Source organism: Oryctolagus cuniculus, chromosome 1 (genome assembly GCF_051225735.1).
Source record: "Oryctolagus cuniculus isolate XC-2025 breed Fujian yellow rabbit chromosome 1, ASM5122573v1, whole genome shotgun sequence".
NCBI lineage: Eukaryota > Metazoa > Chordata > Mammalia > Lagomorpha > Leporidae > Oryctolagus > Oryctolagus cuniculus.
Genome location: NC_142867.1, coordinates 217,160,456 through 217,179,661, shown reverse-complemented (window position 1 = coordinate 217,179,661; position 19,206 = coordinate 217,160,456). Strand labels below are relative to the sequence as shown.

Below are 19,206 nucleotides of genomic sequence, written 5' to 3'. Positions count from 1 at the left end.
TTGTGGGACACCCTTAATGACATATAGCACTTTTAACTCTCAGGCTTCACAAGGTAACTGCTGCAGAAATAACATTCTTCTTTCCAGGTTTACTAAAAACTCCAGCACCGAACACTTCTGTTTGGTCCTTGTCCCTTCCATTTTCCTTCTTTGGCAAGTATTTATTGAGTACCTACTACTTGCCAATCAGAAAGACCCCTGTGCTTAGATTCTGGGAAAACCTGAACAAGTTGTAGGTGCCAGAGCTGTTGGCTTTACAACTAGTGGGGGACAGGCAATGGCGGGGAGCAGGAGTGCGCCTAGCAAAAGTGCTGTCATACAGGTTTCCCTCCTTCTCAGCCTAAGAATTTTTCCCAGCAGGAACCACTGGGAGGGGCAGCTCAGGCTGGTTTGGATCAGGCCCTGTTGTTTTTCACTGTTGAATCTTCTACAAGGAACCCCAAGCTGGGGTGGTAAGAACCTTGGGACCATTGGTTGTAGAGACCACTTAGCAGTTCTTTTTGGGGGATAGTTTAAGGTCTGAGTAATAAAGAGTGTGGGAGATGCACAGATGGATAGAAGGGGATATACAGTTTCACTTTCTGCTCCATTCTTTCAGTTTTATCGTGGACCTTGAATTCTGTTACCTTGCAGTCTTTTAAAAAACCTTCCAGAGTCAAGGCTCCAAATAGGGAAGTCATTGTATTACCTTAAATGGAAAGGCAGAAAAACCAAGGGAGGAATCAGACCCGGCCTATCTCTGCCACGAAATCCTCCCAGCAGGAACAGGCACAGAATCGGGTAAACACCGCGCCTCCCGAATATCTGCCCAGTGCCTATGGACAGCAGACACTTCAGGGCTGTTGGTAAGACTCCACACTGAATGCTTTCTGCAGATTGTGTCACTTAATTTTCAATTTTATAAAAGCTGAAACTAGCAGTTACGAGGTAGAGCTGGTACTGGAGCCCAGTCTGATTTCTGAACCCACACTGCTAAACCTCTGGCTATGTGGCTTTTAGTCTTCTTCGGCTGTCTACACAGTAGCTGCCGGGGGCAGGCTGAGGTTGCTGTGCACAGGTCCAGGAAATGTCCGTGCTGTTGTAATTTTGGAAAATAAGACAATTACTAGATCAACAAATAAGAGCTATTGCAGCTGCAAAACTCTTGGCACAACTGAAGTCACATACTGTTTCTTAGGTCTTACCGCTCATTTCTGGAGTACCCAGCCCGAGGGAGTTGGTCAGGGACTTGTAAAACAATACTAACCTTGTCCAGAAGAGTACACCTTGATTTTGCTGCAAGCTGGAATAACAGTAATCATACTAGTGTGGCTTGGGTGCCCACTTTGTGCCAGAGGCCTTTCACTGTGTAATGACATTTCAGTGATGGACTGTGTATATGACAGCAGTCCCCTAAGATTTATTGCCCAGTGACTTGGTAGCCATCTTAGCTTTCCACTCTACAATGTTAAGTATACCCTCTGGTGTTCAGATAAAACAGCAACCCCTGAACAATGCAGTTCTCCAAAAATATCCTGTCAGTAAGCAACATGTGCTTGTATTGCTCTCAATTCAATATGGAGGGGCTGGCGCTATGGCGCAGCAGGTTAACACTGTGGCCTGAAGTGTTGGCATCCCATATGGGCGCTGGTTCTAATCCTAGCTGCTCCACTTCTGATCCAGCTCTCTGCTATGGCGTGGGAAAGCAGTAGAAGGCTGAAGTCCTTGGGCCCCTGCACCCACGTGGGAGACCTGGAGGAACCTCCTGGCTCCTGGCTTCGCATTGGTGCAGCTCTGGCCGTTGCGGCCAATTGGGAAGTGAACCAGCGCATGGAAGACCTCTCTCTCTCTGCCTCTCCTTTCTCTCTGTAACTCTTTAAAATAAATAAACAAATCTTAAAAACAAACCAAAAACAGCAGGGAATGCTCCCAACTGCTGGTTCACTCCCCAGATGCGAGCTGAGGTCAAAGCTGGGAGCCAGAAATAATCCAGGTCTCCCTTGTGGGTGGCAGAGATTCATCATTTGGGTCATCACTGCTGCCTCCGAGGGGCCCCAATAGCAGGGAACTGGAGGGAACTGGAGTCAGGTATCAAACCCAGGTACTCTGAGACAAGGTATCTTAACTGCTAGGCTAAATGGCCACCCCATGCTCCTAAATCAGATAGGTGCTATTGAGTCCTCCCCCACCCCCCAAAAGAAAAGATTTATTTATTGGGGCCAGTGCTGTGGCACAGTGGGTTAAAGCCCTGGCCTGCAGCACCGGCATCCTATGTGGGCACTGGTTTTTTGAGTCCCAGCTGCTCCACTTTCCATCCAGCTCCCTGCTAATGTGCCTGGGAAAGCAGTGGAGGATGGCCCATGATTTATTTATTTGAAAGGCAGAGAGAGAGGTCTTCCATCTGCTGGTTTACTCTCCAAATGGCCACACTGGCCAGAGCTGGGCCGATATGAAGCCAGGAGCCTGGAGCTTCTTCCAGGTCTCCCACGCAGGGGCCCAAGTCGGGCCATCTTCTACTGCTTTCTCAGACAATAGCAGAGAGCTGGATCAGATGTGGAACAGCCGGGACTCAAACCAGTACCCATATGGGATGCTGGCAGTATAGGTGGTGGCTTTACCTGCTATGCCATAGCACTGGTCCTTATTGCTGTCTTTTTATAAATGAGAAAACTAAGGCTTAGGGGCTATCAGAATAACTTCCTAAAGTCACACTGCTAATAACTGGTGGAGCTGAGATTCAAACAAGCCCATTGACTCTAAACTCCAGGCTCATCCTGTTAGACTAGGGAAGAGCACAGGGATGCTGCTGCATGGCAGGATGCCTGGCAGAGGCCAACAGGAATACCAAATGACACCAGCTCTCTGGCAACACTAAAGGGCAAGGCAGGGTCAGCGCTCATCTCAGGGCAGCAAACTTCCTGGAGGTTCAGCTCAAAGCTTCCTTCCTGACAGTGTACACTTAGGGAAAGAATTATGGTGTAACAGAAGTTAGCTTTTAAATTCCAGGGTCCTTGGTATACTGAAATATTTGCTGCTTTGTGACGATCCTGTCTCTTGTGCAAAAGGCCCCATTCTTCTGGTGTGGACTAGCTCATCATGGTGGAGGAGAAAGAGAGTGAGATTAAACGAAAAGGGGATCATACCATGCAAACCCCTTTGACACCTTCGAAATGGGTCACGGCGAGACGCCATGGCTGTGAAGGGACCAGCTTGTCCTGATACCACTTTGGGTAGAAAGGCATACAATCACAAAATCAAAATATTTATTTTGTTCTTTTGCACATGACACTGTTAAAACATTCTGACTACAGCCATACTGCTCTCCAGGAGCGTACAATCTAAAACAGTCAACATTAATTGTAGACCCAGTGATTAAGGCATTATATTAAACGAGGACTGTCTATCTTTAGTTGTATCTTTTGAAGAAGCAGCTGAGGAGGGCAGGATCAAAATTAAATGACATGAAACTGTACCCCATGCCCTCTTTCCTCCAGCTCCTTTGCAAGGAATCTCCTGTGATTAGAACCCAAGACCAGTACCCACAGCCTGAAAGGGAATTCTGGACAACCCTACTACAGAAGTAGTGAGGAAACTTTCTAATCCCCGATGGACAGAGTGAGGGTTCCCTGTTTGTGGGCAATGCGGGTGTTGAGTGTTCCTCCATCAGACACTGGAGACAGCACCTAAGTCTGTAACTCTGAGGAGAGTACGAGGTACCTTTTCCCAGACTTACAAAAATTCCAGTGGGCAGTTGTTTCTTGAAGCGTGCTTAAGGTCTCTAACAGGTTTCTAAATACCAACTTCTGGTATTTACATCTACAAATGGCAATGCCCACTGCATCAGGAGGGCTAGGGAGATTGAACAAACTAGACGATGGGGATAAAAGACCGGAAGTCAGGAAGGGAAAAGGAGAGCAGAATAGGAGGCCAAAGAGGTGAGGGTACAGTCTCCTAACAGCTGTGCACAGGGAAGGAGGAAAAGAGAAGTTTCGGTCCAAAGTGAACAAAGACATCAAGGCATCAAATTCCAAATGAATAGGAGTTCAGAAATCAAAGTCAACGAGACAAGGTCATTATATTATGACAATCCCACAGCTCAGGAAAGACGGAAAGAATTTAAACTTTTTTCTCATTCACCAGCTTCATCCTTTGGCAACCCTGAACCTCTAAAAGTCAGGTTTTCCAGGAGATTATCTCTATCCTGAAGAGGTTTTTCTTTGTTAGTTTCAGATTTATAACGGTTTTTCTTACCTTACTGATAAGGTCCCAGTACTGGGAAGGTATTTTATAGCAGCTCATGCTGAGATGTCTAGAGAGCACCAGAGTCACTACTAAACCTTGATTCTTACTTGGTTCTCATGGTTTTATGATTCCTTGGCTTCCGAGACAGCCATGGGCTATTTGCACCTTTAGTGCTGGACTCTTGTCAGTACCCGGAATTCACTCTGCCCATGCTAAGTTACCAGGGCTTCAAGCGGATGAAATGAGAGAAAAGCACAAAGCTCTAAAATGTTGGTTCTTGGATTTTAACCTCGATCTAGTAGGCTCGTCACCCTCTCTTGGTTCAAAGCCATAGAAGTACACACTCCTCACTCTCCAATATTTAACTGGCATCCACAGAGAAAGTACAAACTTCAAAACCACAACACAAGCCAACAGGACAGCTCTGCCCGAGGCACGGCTGTGTCTGGCTCCGAGGAGGGCAGGGTTGAGCAGACCAGCACGGAAGATTCACTGTACCGAGGTAGTTTGGACTGAAACAAGGCTGCAGTAGAGACTAACAATAAACATCCAATGGGATTCTTCACTTAGAAAAGAGGTTTCTAGCCACTTGTGATCTAATGAAGCCCCTAACAGTGACAAAGATGGTCTTTCAGAGGATGGGGATCTGCCTGGCGTGGGCATGGATGCTGGGGCTGATGCAAATCTGGCCATCAGTGGGCCGCACCCTGAGTTTCTCCAAAGAGAAAGCTGAGCTTTGGCCCTTCTGGCCCAGGCTGGCTGATTTACACCACAGGTCAAAGGTCTCTCTCAACCTTCAAACTCCTTCCAAGAAACCACAGCTCTTTAAAACCGAGGAGTAGTGATTTCATCCATGCTGATCAGAGTACTTTGGCTGCAGCCCTTCCTGCAAATGCGCAAAGGTGCAGGTATAGGTGTACACAGATGGAGCTGCACAACAGTCTTTGGAATGCTTAAGTATTGACCAGCAGCATTTATGACGTGAATTATGCCCAGATGTACAACCTACCCATCAGCAATTCAAATTTCCATGCCCGATACCAGATGATGCTTCCTTAATTTAAAGCAGAGTAAGTGTGGGCCCCCTTGACCATCAATTGGAACAACAATCAAGAACCCAGAAATACCAATTTTGGGGCTCTGGGATTAAGGCCCAGCAATTAGTGTGTCAGCTGCTAGTTCTGATGCATGCTCAACTTTGAAAATCACTGGTTTGCATGCCGGTGCTACAGCTCACTAGGCTAATCCTCCGCCTTGTGGCGCAGGCACACCGGGTTCTAGTCCCGGTCAGGGCGCCGGATTCTGTCCCGGTTGCCCCTCTTCCAGGCCAGCTCTCTGCTGTGGCCAGGGAGTGCAGTGGAGGATGGCCCAAGTACTTGGGCCCTGCACCCCATGGGAGACCAGGATAAGTACCTGGCTCCTGCCATGGGATCAGCGCGGTGCGCCGGCCACAGCACGCTGGCCGCAACAGCCATTGGAGGGTGAACCAACGGCAAAGGAAGACCTTTCTCTCTGTCTCTTTCTCTCACTGTCCACTCTGCCTGTAAAAAAAAAAAAATCACTGGTTTGGAGACAAACACATGAAAACAGTAATGGGAAAAATTTCAAACTCTTGCTTCATTCAGCTGAGACAAACCAAGGTACTAAGTCAAAGTAAAATGCCAATGGCTTTACAGTTTTATTTTAAAATATCTGTTTCTTTTCTCTCAAATTGATTGTCTTTTTTTTTTTGATTAGCAAATTCATCCTAATCAAAATGGTAAGTGGGAACATAAAATTGATGAGTTAGCAACTCAAGAATACACACTCTGCAAGCCCTGAGCCTGGAATTAGCCTCAACCACCCCTCTGCACACTACAAAGGTTTTGGTGCAAAACATCACAACTGGAGAAAGGCACAGGGTATTTCCCACTTATTGAGTCCAAAGACTAGAACTCATTTTCTAATGTTAAGTTTGAGTTCCGGGTGTAGTTGGACAAGAATTTCCCTCACCTGCCATTAATCCTGCTCAAAGTCAAACCCTTTCCATCACTGACTCAGGGAAAAACAAAACAACAAAACAAAACAAAACAAAAAACAAATTCATATGCTGTCTGCTAAAAGAAACCAAGAAGATAAAACAAGGAAGCAGATGACCAAGTCATTGAATAGAAAGCTACCCAGATTAGACGAGAACATATAAATGGGATCTAAGATGACGAGGAAAAAGACATCTCGGGTGGCTTCTCTTTAAGAAAAATGGGAATCTCAACTTAGTAGGAAAAAAAACAGTTTAGGAGGTTACCACTTTACCCCAGGGACTGTAAACTAAACCTCTGTTGAGCTCTGTGTGTGTGTGTGTGTGTGTGTGTAAGAGGAGCAAGAAGAGATGATTGGAGCAGGAATCATGTCTTCCAGTCTCAAACTGCTTCCCACTGCAATCATTAAGGCCACACCATGGAGTCTGACGTTAATGACAATGCTCTGTGATGTCCACTACCACTGCTTTCTTCCAGCTGAAGAGAAAGTATCCTGTCCCGGCCCCGGCTGCTACGGCAATACAGAGGTACCCGTTGTAGGTCATGAAGATGAGCATGAGGAAGTAGCTGATGACCACCTGGATGATATGCAGCACTGTTTGCAGGAGGTGAGGAAAGCTTAGCATCTGCTGCCTGGAGAGCAAATGGGGACACAACAATCAGACTTCTAGGAGCTCTGAGACCTGGAGGAGGGCAAACGTTGTAGCCACGAGGGCAGCCTCACCTGAACTGCCTTACCACCATCTTGGCAACTCGTGGGCACTTGTGGGTATGGACATTTTACAGTCCCTGAGAATGGAATACCATAGGCTGCCAGGTTGATAAGCATCAGCCAGATATGGTTATATGTGCTTTGGGGAGGAGGACACAGCAAGGAGCAATCCCAGCTTGTCTCCACCTTGGGTCCTGAAAGGGAAGGCTTAGGGAACGTCGGGCCTGTGGGCAATATAAGGCCCCTGAAATCAATTGGTTTGGCCCTGCCAAGGCAACTGCAGGTGGGACTCAAATTCAATAAATCTATAGCAGACTAATTTTGTAAGTCAATCATTTTGTCTGGCCTACAAATGATGCTATAAATAACCAAAGGCCCTTGGCAGAAAAAAGTTTCCCCACTCCTGCAAAACCTCCCATACTTATCTGCCTGAACATTTTTAGGCCTTCCCCCTTGGCAAAGTTCATGTTCCACAAAAGTGGAAACAGAATTGAGGGCTGGGTGGTATAGTAGAAACAACTAAATTAAGGATCAGGAGATCTGGTTACTCATTCTTTCATCTTAACTAAGTTCCAATCTTTTGGGGCTTTAATAAGCTCATCACTACCATGGGAATAAATAATCTTGTTTGCTTGAAAGCTCGAGAGGTTGGTCTTTGGGATTTCTTGAGGCCCAATCTAGTTTTAAGACCTATATTTCTATCAAAACTGGAACTCAAAAAGCAATGCTAATCTATGGAAAAGCTAGCAGTCATCCAAATACTTTCTTGGAATATAGACATCAGTACAATTTTATATTGTAAATAAAATGGGGATAGTGCTGACCAGGTTTACTCTTTTAGAGAAAGTAATCAATTACATTCTACTCTTTTATACCTTGACTGAATAAATTTCTTAACCTGTTCACTAATATTTTGGCAAATATTTGAAAATATGGATTCCTTACTTATCTTCTTCCAAAATGACCAGTATCCAGAACAAACAATTGTGTTTGCACATAGGTTCCTATCCTTCCTCCTTTGGCCTGCTCATAATCCACACCACACACCTCTAAAGACAGTTTTGAGCAAGGTCATGTGGAATCACTAACTGAAGAACAGGGCAGCTATGAGTAAGACAGCGGTTCTCCTGCTTAACTAGTCCAGCTTTCTGGAACTCCCATCTGGACCTGTTCAATCGTCTTACCCAACAGTTTTATGTGTCTCCATAAGGATGGTTCCATTTGGTCCTGGCACAGGCATGGAATTGTAGCGAATGCTGACTTGTGACTTCCGTAGCAGGCTCTCTCGGGCTATCTTGAGTCCCTCATAGAACATTGCTAGTAGAAACACTGCCACAAAAGCTCCAGCCATTTCTAAGCAGGGAAGGAAAAGATGGTGATACTGTGAAACAGATCATTGGTCAGTGCAGCTAGAAAGACAAAGTAAAAAAGTACTACTCTTAGTTTCTTCATATATTATACTGTTACCCCTTACTTGCCCAGATGGGAGAACAGCTTATATAGTCTTGGTGAAAACCATTGCCTCTGTGGAATAACACATTTACTTTCTGATGAAGATCCAAAAGAGCATCTGAACAATAAAAACCTTTTGATTTAGCTGCTTGATGGCATTAAATTAGCTATTAAATTGAAACACAGTGTAGAATATGGAAAAGGAAAATAGCATTTAAAGTACTGACTACATTTCTTGAATATGCACTTCAGTTCTTTTACACTGTAAGGTGCTGGTACTGACATGAATGTATTAAAATACTAGTTTAACACACCAGCTGAACTAAATGCTCCCTTTCCTGCCAAAACAAATTGATTTTGTGGATACAAAGATATATTTGGTACTAAAGCAGTCCAGCTAATTATGGATCTTGTGCAATTTCAATTTAAAGCTTACTGATGCAACAAGATAGGCACAATCAGCTACCTCCAAACCAGGAGAGATTCTAACAGTGGGCATGCCAAGCACTAGGAAGGATGTGGCCCACAGTCTGTACACTAGAAGGAACACTGGTGTAGGCAGCTCTTGGAGGTTTGGGTCTTGTCCTTGCTGACACACTAACATTACGTTATTTAGGGTGTAACATTCCACTAGTTGTAAAATAGAAAGGTTGGTATTAGATTAACAGTTTTAACTTAGGGTTTATTTTGTAGTGTTTTCACTTGTTTGTAGCTTTATGTCTAGGAACAACAGTTTATCAAACAAAAAACATTCTGAAAAAAGAATAAAAAGAAATTGATTGCAAAAGACATTTATCAGGCATCTAGATTATTTTTCAGAGCTCCAAAAACATAAACATGTTATTGAAAGGAAGTTTACTGGAAGACCAAAATAAATATTGTGTATCCTACCCCGTAGGTAGGAAATAGGAACCAAGATGGTTATGCATCATGACCAAACTGATTCAGTAATTAGGACAGAAAGAGATGCTGGATTTCCAAAAGCTTTGTCACCATTTCTCAAGTGACTGACACCTTCAAATACTGCCTGATAGTGTACTCACCTCCAGCTGTATTGATCACCAAACCAGAAAACAACAGTTCCACATTCTTAAAGCCAAAGTAGAACGTCATAGGCTGCCAGAAAATCAAAATGAGCCAATTAGAGTTGACTAAAGATCCTAAGTGAGGGAAAGAAGCTTACAACATTAAAAAGTAGCAGATCTGGGGAAGCAGAGACATTCACTGAAGAGGGAGGCTTTCTCCCTTATCTTAGCATATTCATTAATATCACAGGCACCACGCAAGAGTCTTCTCCTGTGGTCCCACTGCCAACTTTCCTCTTTTCTACACAAAGCACAAAGACCAGAAGTCCATTCAGAAAAGGGTCCATTTCATAAAGAAGCTGGAGAAGACAGAACCCTTGAAATCGTGGTTCTAATGTAACTCTGCAACTGACTTGCCACATGATCTTGGGCAAATCACATGACTTGTGTGGGTCTGTGTTAGTTTTTTCTCATGAGTAAGCTGACCTTTAGCGATAATACACTGGCAGTACTGAAGGTCCATGATTTCCGTGTCCCAGATGGGAAAGGACCTGTGCTGCCTCTCCTGTGGCACTCACCATCATCATCATCATGCTGCCGTCTCCTCCACCATGGGAGTGTGAGGCTGTGGTGGTCATGTGGCCCATATGGTGGGAATGATTCATTTTCCCAGGAAAAGTTCGGATGCAGCAAAAGAGTCTCTTAAAAAAAAAAAAAAAAAGAATGACTTATCACAACCTAAGGATATAAAAATCTTGTTTCATGGTAAATTTGTAAGACTTTTATCTATATGGAATTTCATGCAATGAAATTTACCTGTAGAGAGAAAATTAACAGGTTCTGATAAGGATCACTTTTGGAGACTGTGGCAGAAGGGACTTGAACCTAGGGCCTCAGATACCTGACCCCCTTCCTTAGTTTATAAAATTGTTCCTTTAAGGGGCCAGCATTGTTGGCACAGCGGGTTAAGCTGCCACTTGTGACCGGCTCCACCTTCAGTATAGCTCCCTTCTAATGTACCTGTGATAGCAACGGAAATTGACCTAAATATCTGTGCCTCTGCCATCCATGTGGAAGACCCAAATGGAGTTCCAGGCTCCTGGCTTCTGCCTGGCCCAATTCCAGTGCTTATGGCTATCTGGGGAGTGAAAAAGTATATGGAAGATTTCTTTCCCTTTCTGCCTTTCAAATAAATAAAATATATCTTAAAAAACTATTTGTTCCTTTAAGAGACATGTTTAATATACCCAGATTTAAAGATGAGAAATGCAGCCTGTTTAAGTTGCAGGAAACAATTTGTAACAATGTACAAATGGATGCCATTAAAGCAATTTAATAGCTCTAAGGCTTTCTAATCATGTCAGTAGATAAAAAGCAAGTAATTCAGATAACTCACCTAATGGGGATGACCTGTGTTTAATCAGGATGTTCAGGTTACATTTTCACGAATGGACAACCAGCCTTCAAGCTAATTTAAATTTGAAAAAAGGTCTACTGCCGCCCTAGGCAAGCAATGTACTCAGGCTTTGGATACAATTTGAGTCCTACAAGGACACTGGAGTTGAGAACATGAAAAACAAGATATAAATTGGATATTCTATATTAGATTAAGTCTAGACACTGTATAATCAGCTTTGTATTTTTTCAACTACATCCATGCTGTACTGCAAAAGTCAATGTGGGCCATAAACCAGGGAGCATTAATTTCTATAGCAGGAGCTGGGGAAGTTGGGGTGTATCTGGAAAGGGAGGTGTTGGTAGAAACTGTTTATGTGTCCCTCAACTCCAATTTGTGGAAGAAAGAGTGGCTTCTGGAATTCCAAGTAGGTTTTCCTATTCATGAGCCTGAGTGTGCTTCTCATTATTCATTCCCTCAATCAAAATTTATCAAGCACCTACTATGTGCCAAACTCTGAGCCAAGTAACAGAACAATTTTTGCGGTGTGATTAATGCTGGGATGGAAAGAAACAGGCTGTTGTGACAGTATTCCTAGGAAGTGAAGGAGAGATGGACTTCAGATAGGAAATCTATACACAGTCATGCAGCCATGGGAGTCTAACTCCAAATCACAAATATTCAGCCATCTATTTTCCCATCTTTAACTCCTACCCCATGGTTCTGTAACAGCAGCCTTAAGAAACAAGTTCTTACTTCCAGTGGAAGACAAAGCAAAGTGGCAGGGATATTCAAAGTTCAACTTTTTTTTTTTTTTAAAGATTTTATTTATTTATTTGGGAGGTAGAGTTATAGACAGTGAGAGGGAAAGACAGAAAGAAAGGTCTTCCATCCACTGGTTCACTCCCCAAATGGCCACAACAGCTGGAGCTGCATCGATCCAAAGCCAGGAGCCAGGAGCTTCCTCTGGGTCTTCCACCTGGGTTCAGGGGCCCAAGTACTTGGGCCATCTTTCACTGCTTTCCCAGGCCATAGGAGAGCTGGATGGGAAGAGGAGCAGCCGGGACTAGAACTGTCACCCATATGGGATGCCAACACTGCAGGTGGAGAATTAACCTACTCTGCCACAGTGCTGGCGCCTAAAGTGCAACTGTGAATTTAAGTAACTGTCATGTCAGATACTATATTATTTTATAAGTATAAATCTTGAATATTTGGTATGATTAATACCATTGTCATAAAAGGAACTAGATTGGAAATGCAAACAGATATTTAACAGTATTTGTCCACAAGTATATATTTTTTAAAGATTGATTTATTTGAAAGGTAGCATTACAGAGAAATAGTGAGAAACAGAGCTCCTTCATTCACTGGTCCACTCCCCAAATGGCTGAAACCAGAAGCCTGGACCCCCATCCAGGTCTCTCACATGGTGGCAGGGGCCCAAGCACTTGGACAGTCTTCTGTCTTCCCAGGTGCATTAGCAGGAAGTTGGGTCAGAAGTAGAACAGCTGTCACTAGAATCAGTGCTCAAATGGGATGCCGGAATCACAGGTGGTGGCCCCATCCACAAAAATTTTATAGTAAGCACTAAATATCAGAACACACACCAAAAAAGTGACAATGGATGATGGACAGGGGTTTTAGAGGAAATAACTGCAGAATGGAGAGTTCACTGGTACCTCAATGATCCTAAATTAGGATTCTGAACCAAGCAAATGAAGTGAATTAAGAATGAAAAGACTGCAGCCAGCATTGTGGCATAGCAGGTAGAGCTGCTGCCTGAGATGCCAGCATCCCGTATGGGCAACCAGTTCAAGCCCCCTGCTCCACTTCCAATCCAGTTCTCTGCTAATGTGCCTGGGAAGGCAGCAGAAGATGGCCCAAGTCCTTGGCCTCTGCCACCCATGTGGGAGACCTGAAAGAAGCTCCTGGCTTCTGGCTTCAAACCAGCCCTGTTCAGGTCATCGAGGCCATTTGGGGAGTGAACTAGCAGATAGAAGATCTCTTTCTCTGTTAATTCCACCTTTCAAATAAATAAATTAATCTTTTTTTTTTTTTTTTTTTAAAAAAAGCACTGAAAAAACTTTCTTGAGTCAGCACATCCTCATATGGAGACTGAAGCTGAAGTCAAGTCACAAGTTTTGTTCTCTTCCAACAAGAGTCTGGAGAGTTTACAGCACTGGAAATCATAAAGGATAATTTCATCCAGTATTATCAACACAATCCTGGTCACGAAGAAGCAAGGAGTATCAGTTAAGGCCTTTCTGTTGTAAGACACCAAGGGAGATGCAGAGATGAACCAGAAACAGTTGGGCTCAAGGAGCTTCTAGGCCAAAAGCTGGAAGGGGAAACTGAATAGAAATAATTTTCATTTTGGGGTATAAAATTACATGTAAAGGACTATTTAAAAAGCAAGAATAAACACCACAAACTATTGTTGTACCATGAACTTTTACATTATTCCTATTCGCAGTTTTCGAAGACTCACAAGTTCCTAATTATTCTGACCCCTCATTACCAATTAGAGGTACATGTTCAATGACAACACATTACCAAATCTCTCTCTCTTTTTTTTTTTTACATTAGACTTTATTTATTTATTTATTTATTTATTTATTTATTTATTTATTTTTGACAGGCAGAGTGGACAGCGAGAGAGAGAGTCAGAGAGAAAGGTCTTCCTTTTGCCGTTGGTTCACCCTCCAATGGCCGCCGCGGCCGGTGTGCTGCGGCCGGCGCACCACGCTGATCCGAAGGCAGGAGCCAGGTGCTTATCCTGGTCTCCCATGCAGGTGCAGGGCCCAAGGACTTGGGCCATCCTCCACTGTACTCCCGGGCCACAGCAGAGAGCTGGCCTGGAAGAGGGGCAACCGGGACAGAATCCAGCGCCCCACCAAATCTCTTTAAACATACCAGAGACCCAGGAATTCATACATATGTTCAAACCTTAAGAAAATCTTCCAACTTATGCATTTACTCTGAAATATCATCCGTGTAGGATACAATTCACTTTCAAATGTACTAGCTAACAGAGCAGGATTAGAATCTACTTGCTTTTGTTGTCAGTGAACAATGGACTTCTTATAATAAAATTCCACCTCAAGGCTTACCCAGTGGTATATGAACATGAAGGAACTAATCTGGTGGAAATTAACATACAAAAATACACCATAGAGTCAAACCCTTCCCAGTAAGTCCTTATGCTTGCTCACTAATCATCTTAGTGTAAGAAAAGTCCCACGGGAATATACCAAACCGATGTCAAAAAAGGAAAAACTAAGGAATTATTAAGGCATAATAAATGATTATAATTTTCCCCTTCCTACTTAATTTTCATTGATGTGTCCTATGTATTTGGATAACTCATCAAATGCACCTAACTCATTCTTGGTAGAATAGAAATGCTGTCATTGGTTAATTTTGATCTCTCCTTCAATAGTTCTCATCTAAAATGACCCAAGCTCAGTTTCTTTCAGAATAAAAATGGGTACTTAAGTAAGAAAAGTACTGTGTCCAGGGGCACACCAGTAGTGTTTGTTTTCTCAATTTGTAACCTGAGGAAAATGGTTTCATCTCATGGTAATCGGGAACTGTGCTGTTCTCTTTGGCTTATTCAAGTTTCTCTAACCTCCACAGCCACTTCAACTACTGCTCTCTAAGAACTGTTTTCGCTAATGTAGCCCAGCCTCATCATCTCTTTCTATGAACTGGGTTCAAGGTCCACAAAGTAGCTGGACTGTACTTTTATGGAATCAAAAATGCAGTTATGATTAGTGGAATTCGTGGAAGAGTAAGTAATGATTAGTGACGGGTGGAACCTAAGGAAAATCTTTTTAAGAGGGTAATCTGATTACATGACCTGCAAAAGTGCCTTCGCCTCTCCTCAGCTGGTTTTCCAGACAGCGAAGCCTGAAGGAGGGCTGCTGCGAGGACTCAATGCAATCACACCCACTGAGCACCTCAGTGCCTGACAAATGGTAGCTATTACTTTATTGGAAATAAACCTCAAACAGGGAAAATTCAGTGAGTGAGCTTTGTGGGAGAAGACACCAGTCAGCATATTAGCATTCTGTTAGAGTCTCTCCTACGGAGTTCTAATTGAGACCACGAAGTGGCTGACAACAGGCATGTGGGTAACTCCTAAGAGCTGCTGCTTCTGGTAGAAAACCTTAAGGAAAACCAAGATATGGTCCAGGAATTGACTATTACAACAACTGCCATCATACGAAGCATGAATTTGTATGGAACTCAGTTCCTATAAAACAGATAAGGAAAGAAGTCTCTCAGGATGGCTTTCCACTGTTCCGTTTCGAAGAACATTTATCTCATATCCAATTGGGTACTTGAAGTTGGTCACGTGCCAACTGGCTTCTATTTGCCCTGAATACTATGAGATATGAGAAACAGTGCATTCCAGCTTTGTATTTCTATTTCCTCCTTTCCTCCACTTAATAAGTATGGTGCAATACTTACATAAATAGCTGACAAAACAACCTTGTGTTTAAGGGTCTAATTCTTTCACAGTCTAGCTTTGAGGATAATCAAAAAAGAAGTTACCTTCAGTCCTGCCCCATCTCTCCTATCACAGATTCATTGTAAAGCTCAACTAGAGGCCTGGGCTCTTTGCAAAACCTAGATTCCCTAGCCAAATAAACATGAATTCTTGAAAGAAGTTGGGAGATTAGCAGGAAGGCTAAATTCTGTGCTTATTCTGGGTCTTTGCATTGACTTTATCTCTAATAGGTTTAGTCTGAACTTCAAATTCTTATTTTCCCAGCTTGCACAGTGACAGGTAAGACCAATGGAGATTAGATTCCATAGAAGACTACACAGAAGTGGTTGTATATCTGCCACAAAGCCCCTCTTCTCTAGCCCAGTCAGATGTAATCTAGGGCTTCAGAAAATTCTTTTGGAGACTGCCTACAATCTTTCCTAACTTTTGTGATAAGGACACTAAAGAAGAAAGTTTTTATCCTTAAAATGATTAGGTTCATGTTCCCTTTTAAGTCTACAAAAACATTAAGCAAAAAGAAATCCATCTAGTTGTTCTGCTTTCTGTAGTCACTAATTACGATTGGTGACACAACCTTCTGCTGAGTACAGATATAGGAAATTCAAGATCAAAGACAGTGCACTATCATAAACAGGGAGGCATGCTTATGGACTATGTTCACATCATCAAGCAACCAGTTTAACTGGGCGAATTCTACCTTTTGCTCACCTGTACAAGGTCAGGAGAAATTCTGAGAAATGGCTGTGGCTTTGCTTCATGGTACCTTTAAAAAACTTCCCTATATTCAAAGGTCTAATTCTTTCACAGTCTAAGGCAGGGGTGGAGAACTTCCAGCCCTTGGGCCATAGAAGGCCTTCGAAATCATTTGGCCTGGCCCTGCCAAGGTAACTGCAAGTGGGACTTGAAATGTAATAAATCTGTAACAGGCTAATTTTTTAAGGTAATAAATTTGTATGGCCCATGAATGATGTTATAAATATCCAAATGGTGCCCGGCAGACAAAAGGTTCCCCGCTCCTGCTCTAAGGGTAGAGTATAGGTGAGCCTTCCTGTAGGTGAACTTTAAAATTCTCTTGATGGCTTTATGATTCCACACTTAAGTTGTCCTTGTGGGGAGGGGGGAAATGAAGGAGATGTAAGAATAAAGGGGAGGGGCTGGCACTGTGGCATAGTGGGTAAAGCCACAGCCTGCAGTGCTAGCATCCCATATGGGCGCCAGTTCGAGTCTCAGCTGCTTCACTTCTGATCCAGCTCTCTGCTATGGCCTGGGAAAGCAGTAAAAGATTACCCAAGTCCTTGAGCCCCTGCACCCACATGGGAGGTCTGGAGGAAGCTCCTGGCTCCTGGCTTCAGATCAGCACAGCTCCAGCTATTGGCGGCCATCTGGGGAGTGAACCAGCGGATGGAAGACCTCTCTCTCTCTGACTTTCAAGTAAATAAATACATCTTTGAAAAGAAGAATAAAGGGGAGACCTTGATATAAAGCAGCAATATACAGGGATTAGGGGGTCTGCTCATAATTTGGCATTCCAGGCAAACATGTTGGAGTTGCTTAAAATAAATGTGGTAGTTACCAGTAAGTGGGAAGGGGAAATACAATTTGATGAATATACGGAAGACCCTTCCCCGTGAAGGCCATGGCACTGTCCATCCATCCCCTGGTTCCTGATGTCTCATATTCCTGTTCTAAACTGACTCACAGAGATATGATTGTAATTGTATTGTCCTTTGGATATATAAGGCCTTTCTTGGACTGAGTCTTTCTTGAGGTACAATGATAACATGTTTCCTTAATTGTTACCCATTTCTCTTACAAAGGGTATTAGGCTTGAGTAAATCATAGGTCATAGCCAGACCTATCAGAAATTCACAACTCCCAAAGGTTCAGCCCAGCCAATGTATTAAAAATACTGAGCCGGCGCCGCGGCTCAATAGGCTAATCCTCCGCCTTGCGGCGCTGGCACACCGGGTTCCAGTCCCGGTTGGGGCGCCGGATTCTGTCCCGGTTGCCCCTCTTCCAGGCCAGCTCTCTGCTGTGGCTGTGGCCAGGGAGTGCAGTGGAGGATGGCCCAAGTGCTTGGGCCCTGCACCCCATGGGAGACCAGGAGAAGTACCTGGCTCCTGCCTTCGGATCAGCGCGATGCGCTGGCCGCAGCGCGCCAGCCATGGTGGCCATTGGAGGGTGAACCAACGGCAAAAGGAAGACCTTTCTCTCTGTCTCTCTCTCTCACTATCCACTCTGCCTGTAAAAAAAAAAATACTGAAGATCAGTGGCAAGAAAACAGATCAACAACAAAAGAAATGTAAAGGATCGTAGAATTATATACATTCAAACACCTATTACTCCCCTCAGAGCTAAGAGTTCATACAGAGGGTAGGCAGGTACAGTGGGAAGAATCACTATATTCCTAAGGTTGTATTTATGAAATGCATGAAGTTTGTATTCCTTATACAAAAGGTTTCTGGGAGGAAAAAAAAGAGTTCATACAGCACTTGCTACAATATAAATTTAGGAGAATAATCGCCCCAAAATGACACATCACTACCTTTGCCACACACACTTAAACATACAAAATCCGTCTAGATTTTATCTTTTAAAAAAATTTCCAGTAAAACAATGGCTACCATCCGCCCCCTCCACCGGCCCCTGACTTTTTGCCTTTGTTGACAATAAAAATAACTTCAAGGGATCATCTGTAACAAATTTGTACATGATGTTTTTCATGGCAATGGCTGGGCTAACAAAGATGTTAATAGAACTGGCCAATAATTAATTTAGTAATTATTTGCAGATTTCAATAGTCTATCATTCTGTTATTTTCTCTTTCTTCACCATATACCAAAGTGAACTCTATTACATCAGATAATCTACACAGGGTGCCCTGAAAGCACTTCTCATAAAAAGAAACCAAACTATGCACAGTCTACAAACTCAAGTAATAGCAGAATTTATGTGGCTGAATTACTCATCCATCAGTCTAGTGGGCTGCATCAAAAGTAGCCAACTGCCAGACATATAAAGAGGAAAACTACTTCAAACAATTACACTTAAAACTTAAAGAGCCTTCATTTATGAGTAGTCAACGACCTAGGCAAACAAGAAATGCTGCATGGATTGACAAGTTTTTAAGAGAATAAAACAGCAGCTATGAATTAGTGGCAGTAACTCCTTTACTCAGAGGCTCTTGGCTAAGAGTATCTATTTTAGCCGAAGGGGTAACTCAGGAGCTGTCCTGAGAATCTTATTCTCCCTATATCAGTGGAAAGACATAAAGCTATCCTTATTCTGAGGTCTAATCAGAAAGAGGCAAAATCTACTTTATTTCTGGATTTCGGTTCAAGGTCACCCCCTTCTATCGTAATTCCATCTGTCTCCATCACTCTACTTTATTAAGCTGTTCAGACTGAGTGAAAGAGATGAGAACCTGTTGGGGCAAGACAGATCCTGAAGGGACTGATGACACTGTGAATTATCCAGCCACTGAGGGCTATCACTTTCAAGGGAAAGCAAACTTAATTTCTTAAATGCCCACTATGCAGTCTCTAGATCACCTATGTCTACTGGGCAAACAGGAGTGAACTATCCACTACCACTTAAATAACAAACATAAATGAAAAATAACTCCCTTAAACATGAGATACACTGGTGGTAAATATTATATTGGGCAAATTATAGAGCTTCAGTTTCCTTAGTTGTAAAGACAGTGAATTATATGATTAATAAACTTCTATCCAGACCTAAAATTAATTCTACATTTTTTCAGTTCCATCTCCAGAAGAACAGAATGCCTCCCTCCCCCTCTCCTTACTATTAGGTTATAAGCTCTTTAAAGATCCTGTCTTATTTATCTTTGCACTTCTGCTTTC

At 43.1% G+C, this 19,206-nt stretch overlaps 1 protein-coding gene and 1 long non-coding RNA gene across 2 annotated transcripts in view; one reads left to right on the top strand and one right to left on the bottom strand.

The window, feature by feature from the left end:
* Positions 1-730: 730 nt before the first annotated feature.
* On the top strand, positions 731-6,799 carry LOC149128865 (uncharacterized). Its single transcript, XR_016224879.1, has 2 exons — positions 731-845; positions 6,717-6,799. It is a non-coding gene; the product is annotated as an uncharacterized LOC149128865 (long non-coding RNA).
* The window catches only part of SLC31A1 (solute carrier family 31 member 1), a 38,136-nt gene continuing 22,150 nt past the window's right edge, over positions 3,221-19,206 (bottom strand). Inside the window, exons 2-5 of the mRNA XM_089319433.1 lie at positions 10,007-10,127; positions 9,447-9,519; positions 8,136-8,304; positions 3,221-6,872 (exon numbers count right to left, since the gene is read on the bottom strand). Of these exons, the coding sequence (XP_089175559.1) occupies positions 6,671-6,872; positions 8,136-8,304; positions 9,447-9,519; positions 10,007-10,093 (531 nt within the window). The 5' untranslated portion in view covers positions 10,094-10,127 and the 3' untranslated portion in view covers positions 3,221-6,670. The remainder of the gene's footprint in view (positions 6,873-8,135; positions 8,305-9,446; positions 9,520-10,006; positions 10,128-19,206) is intronic.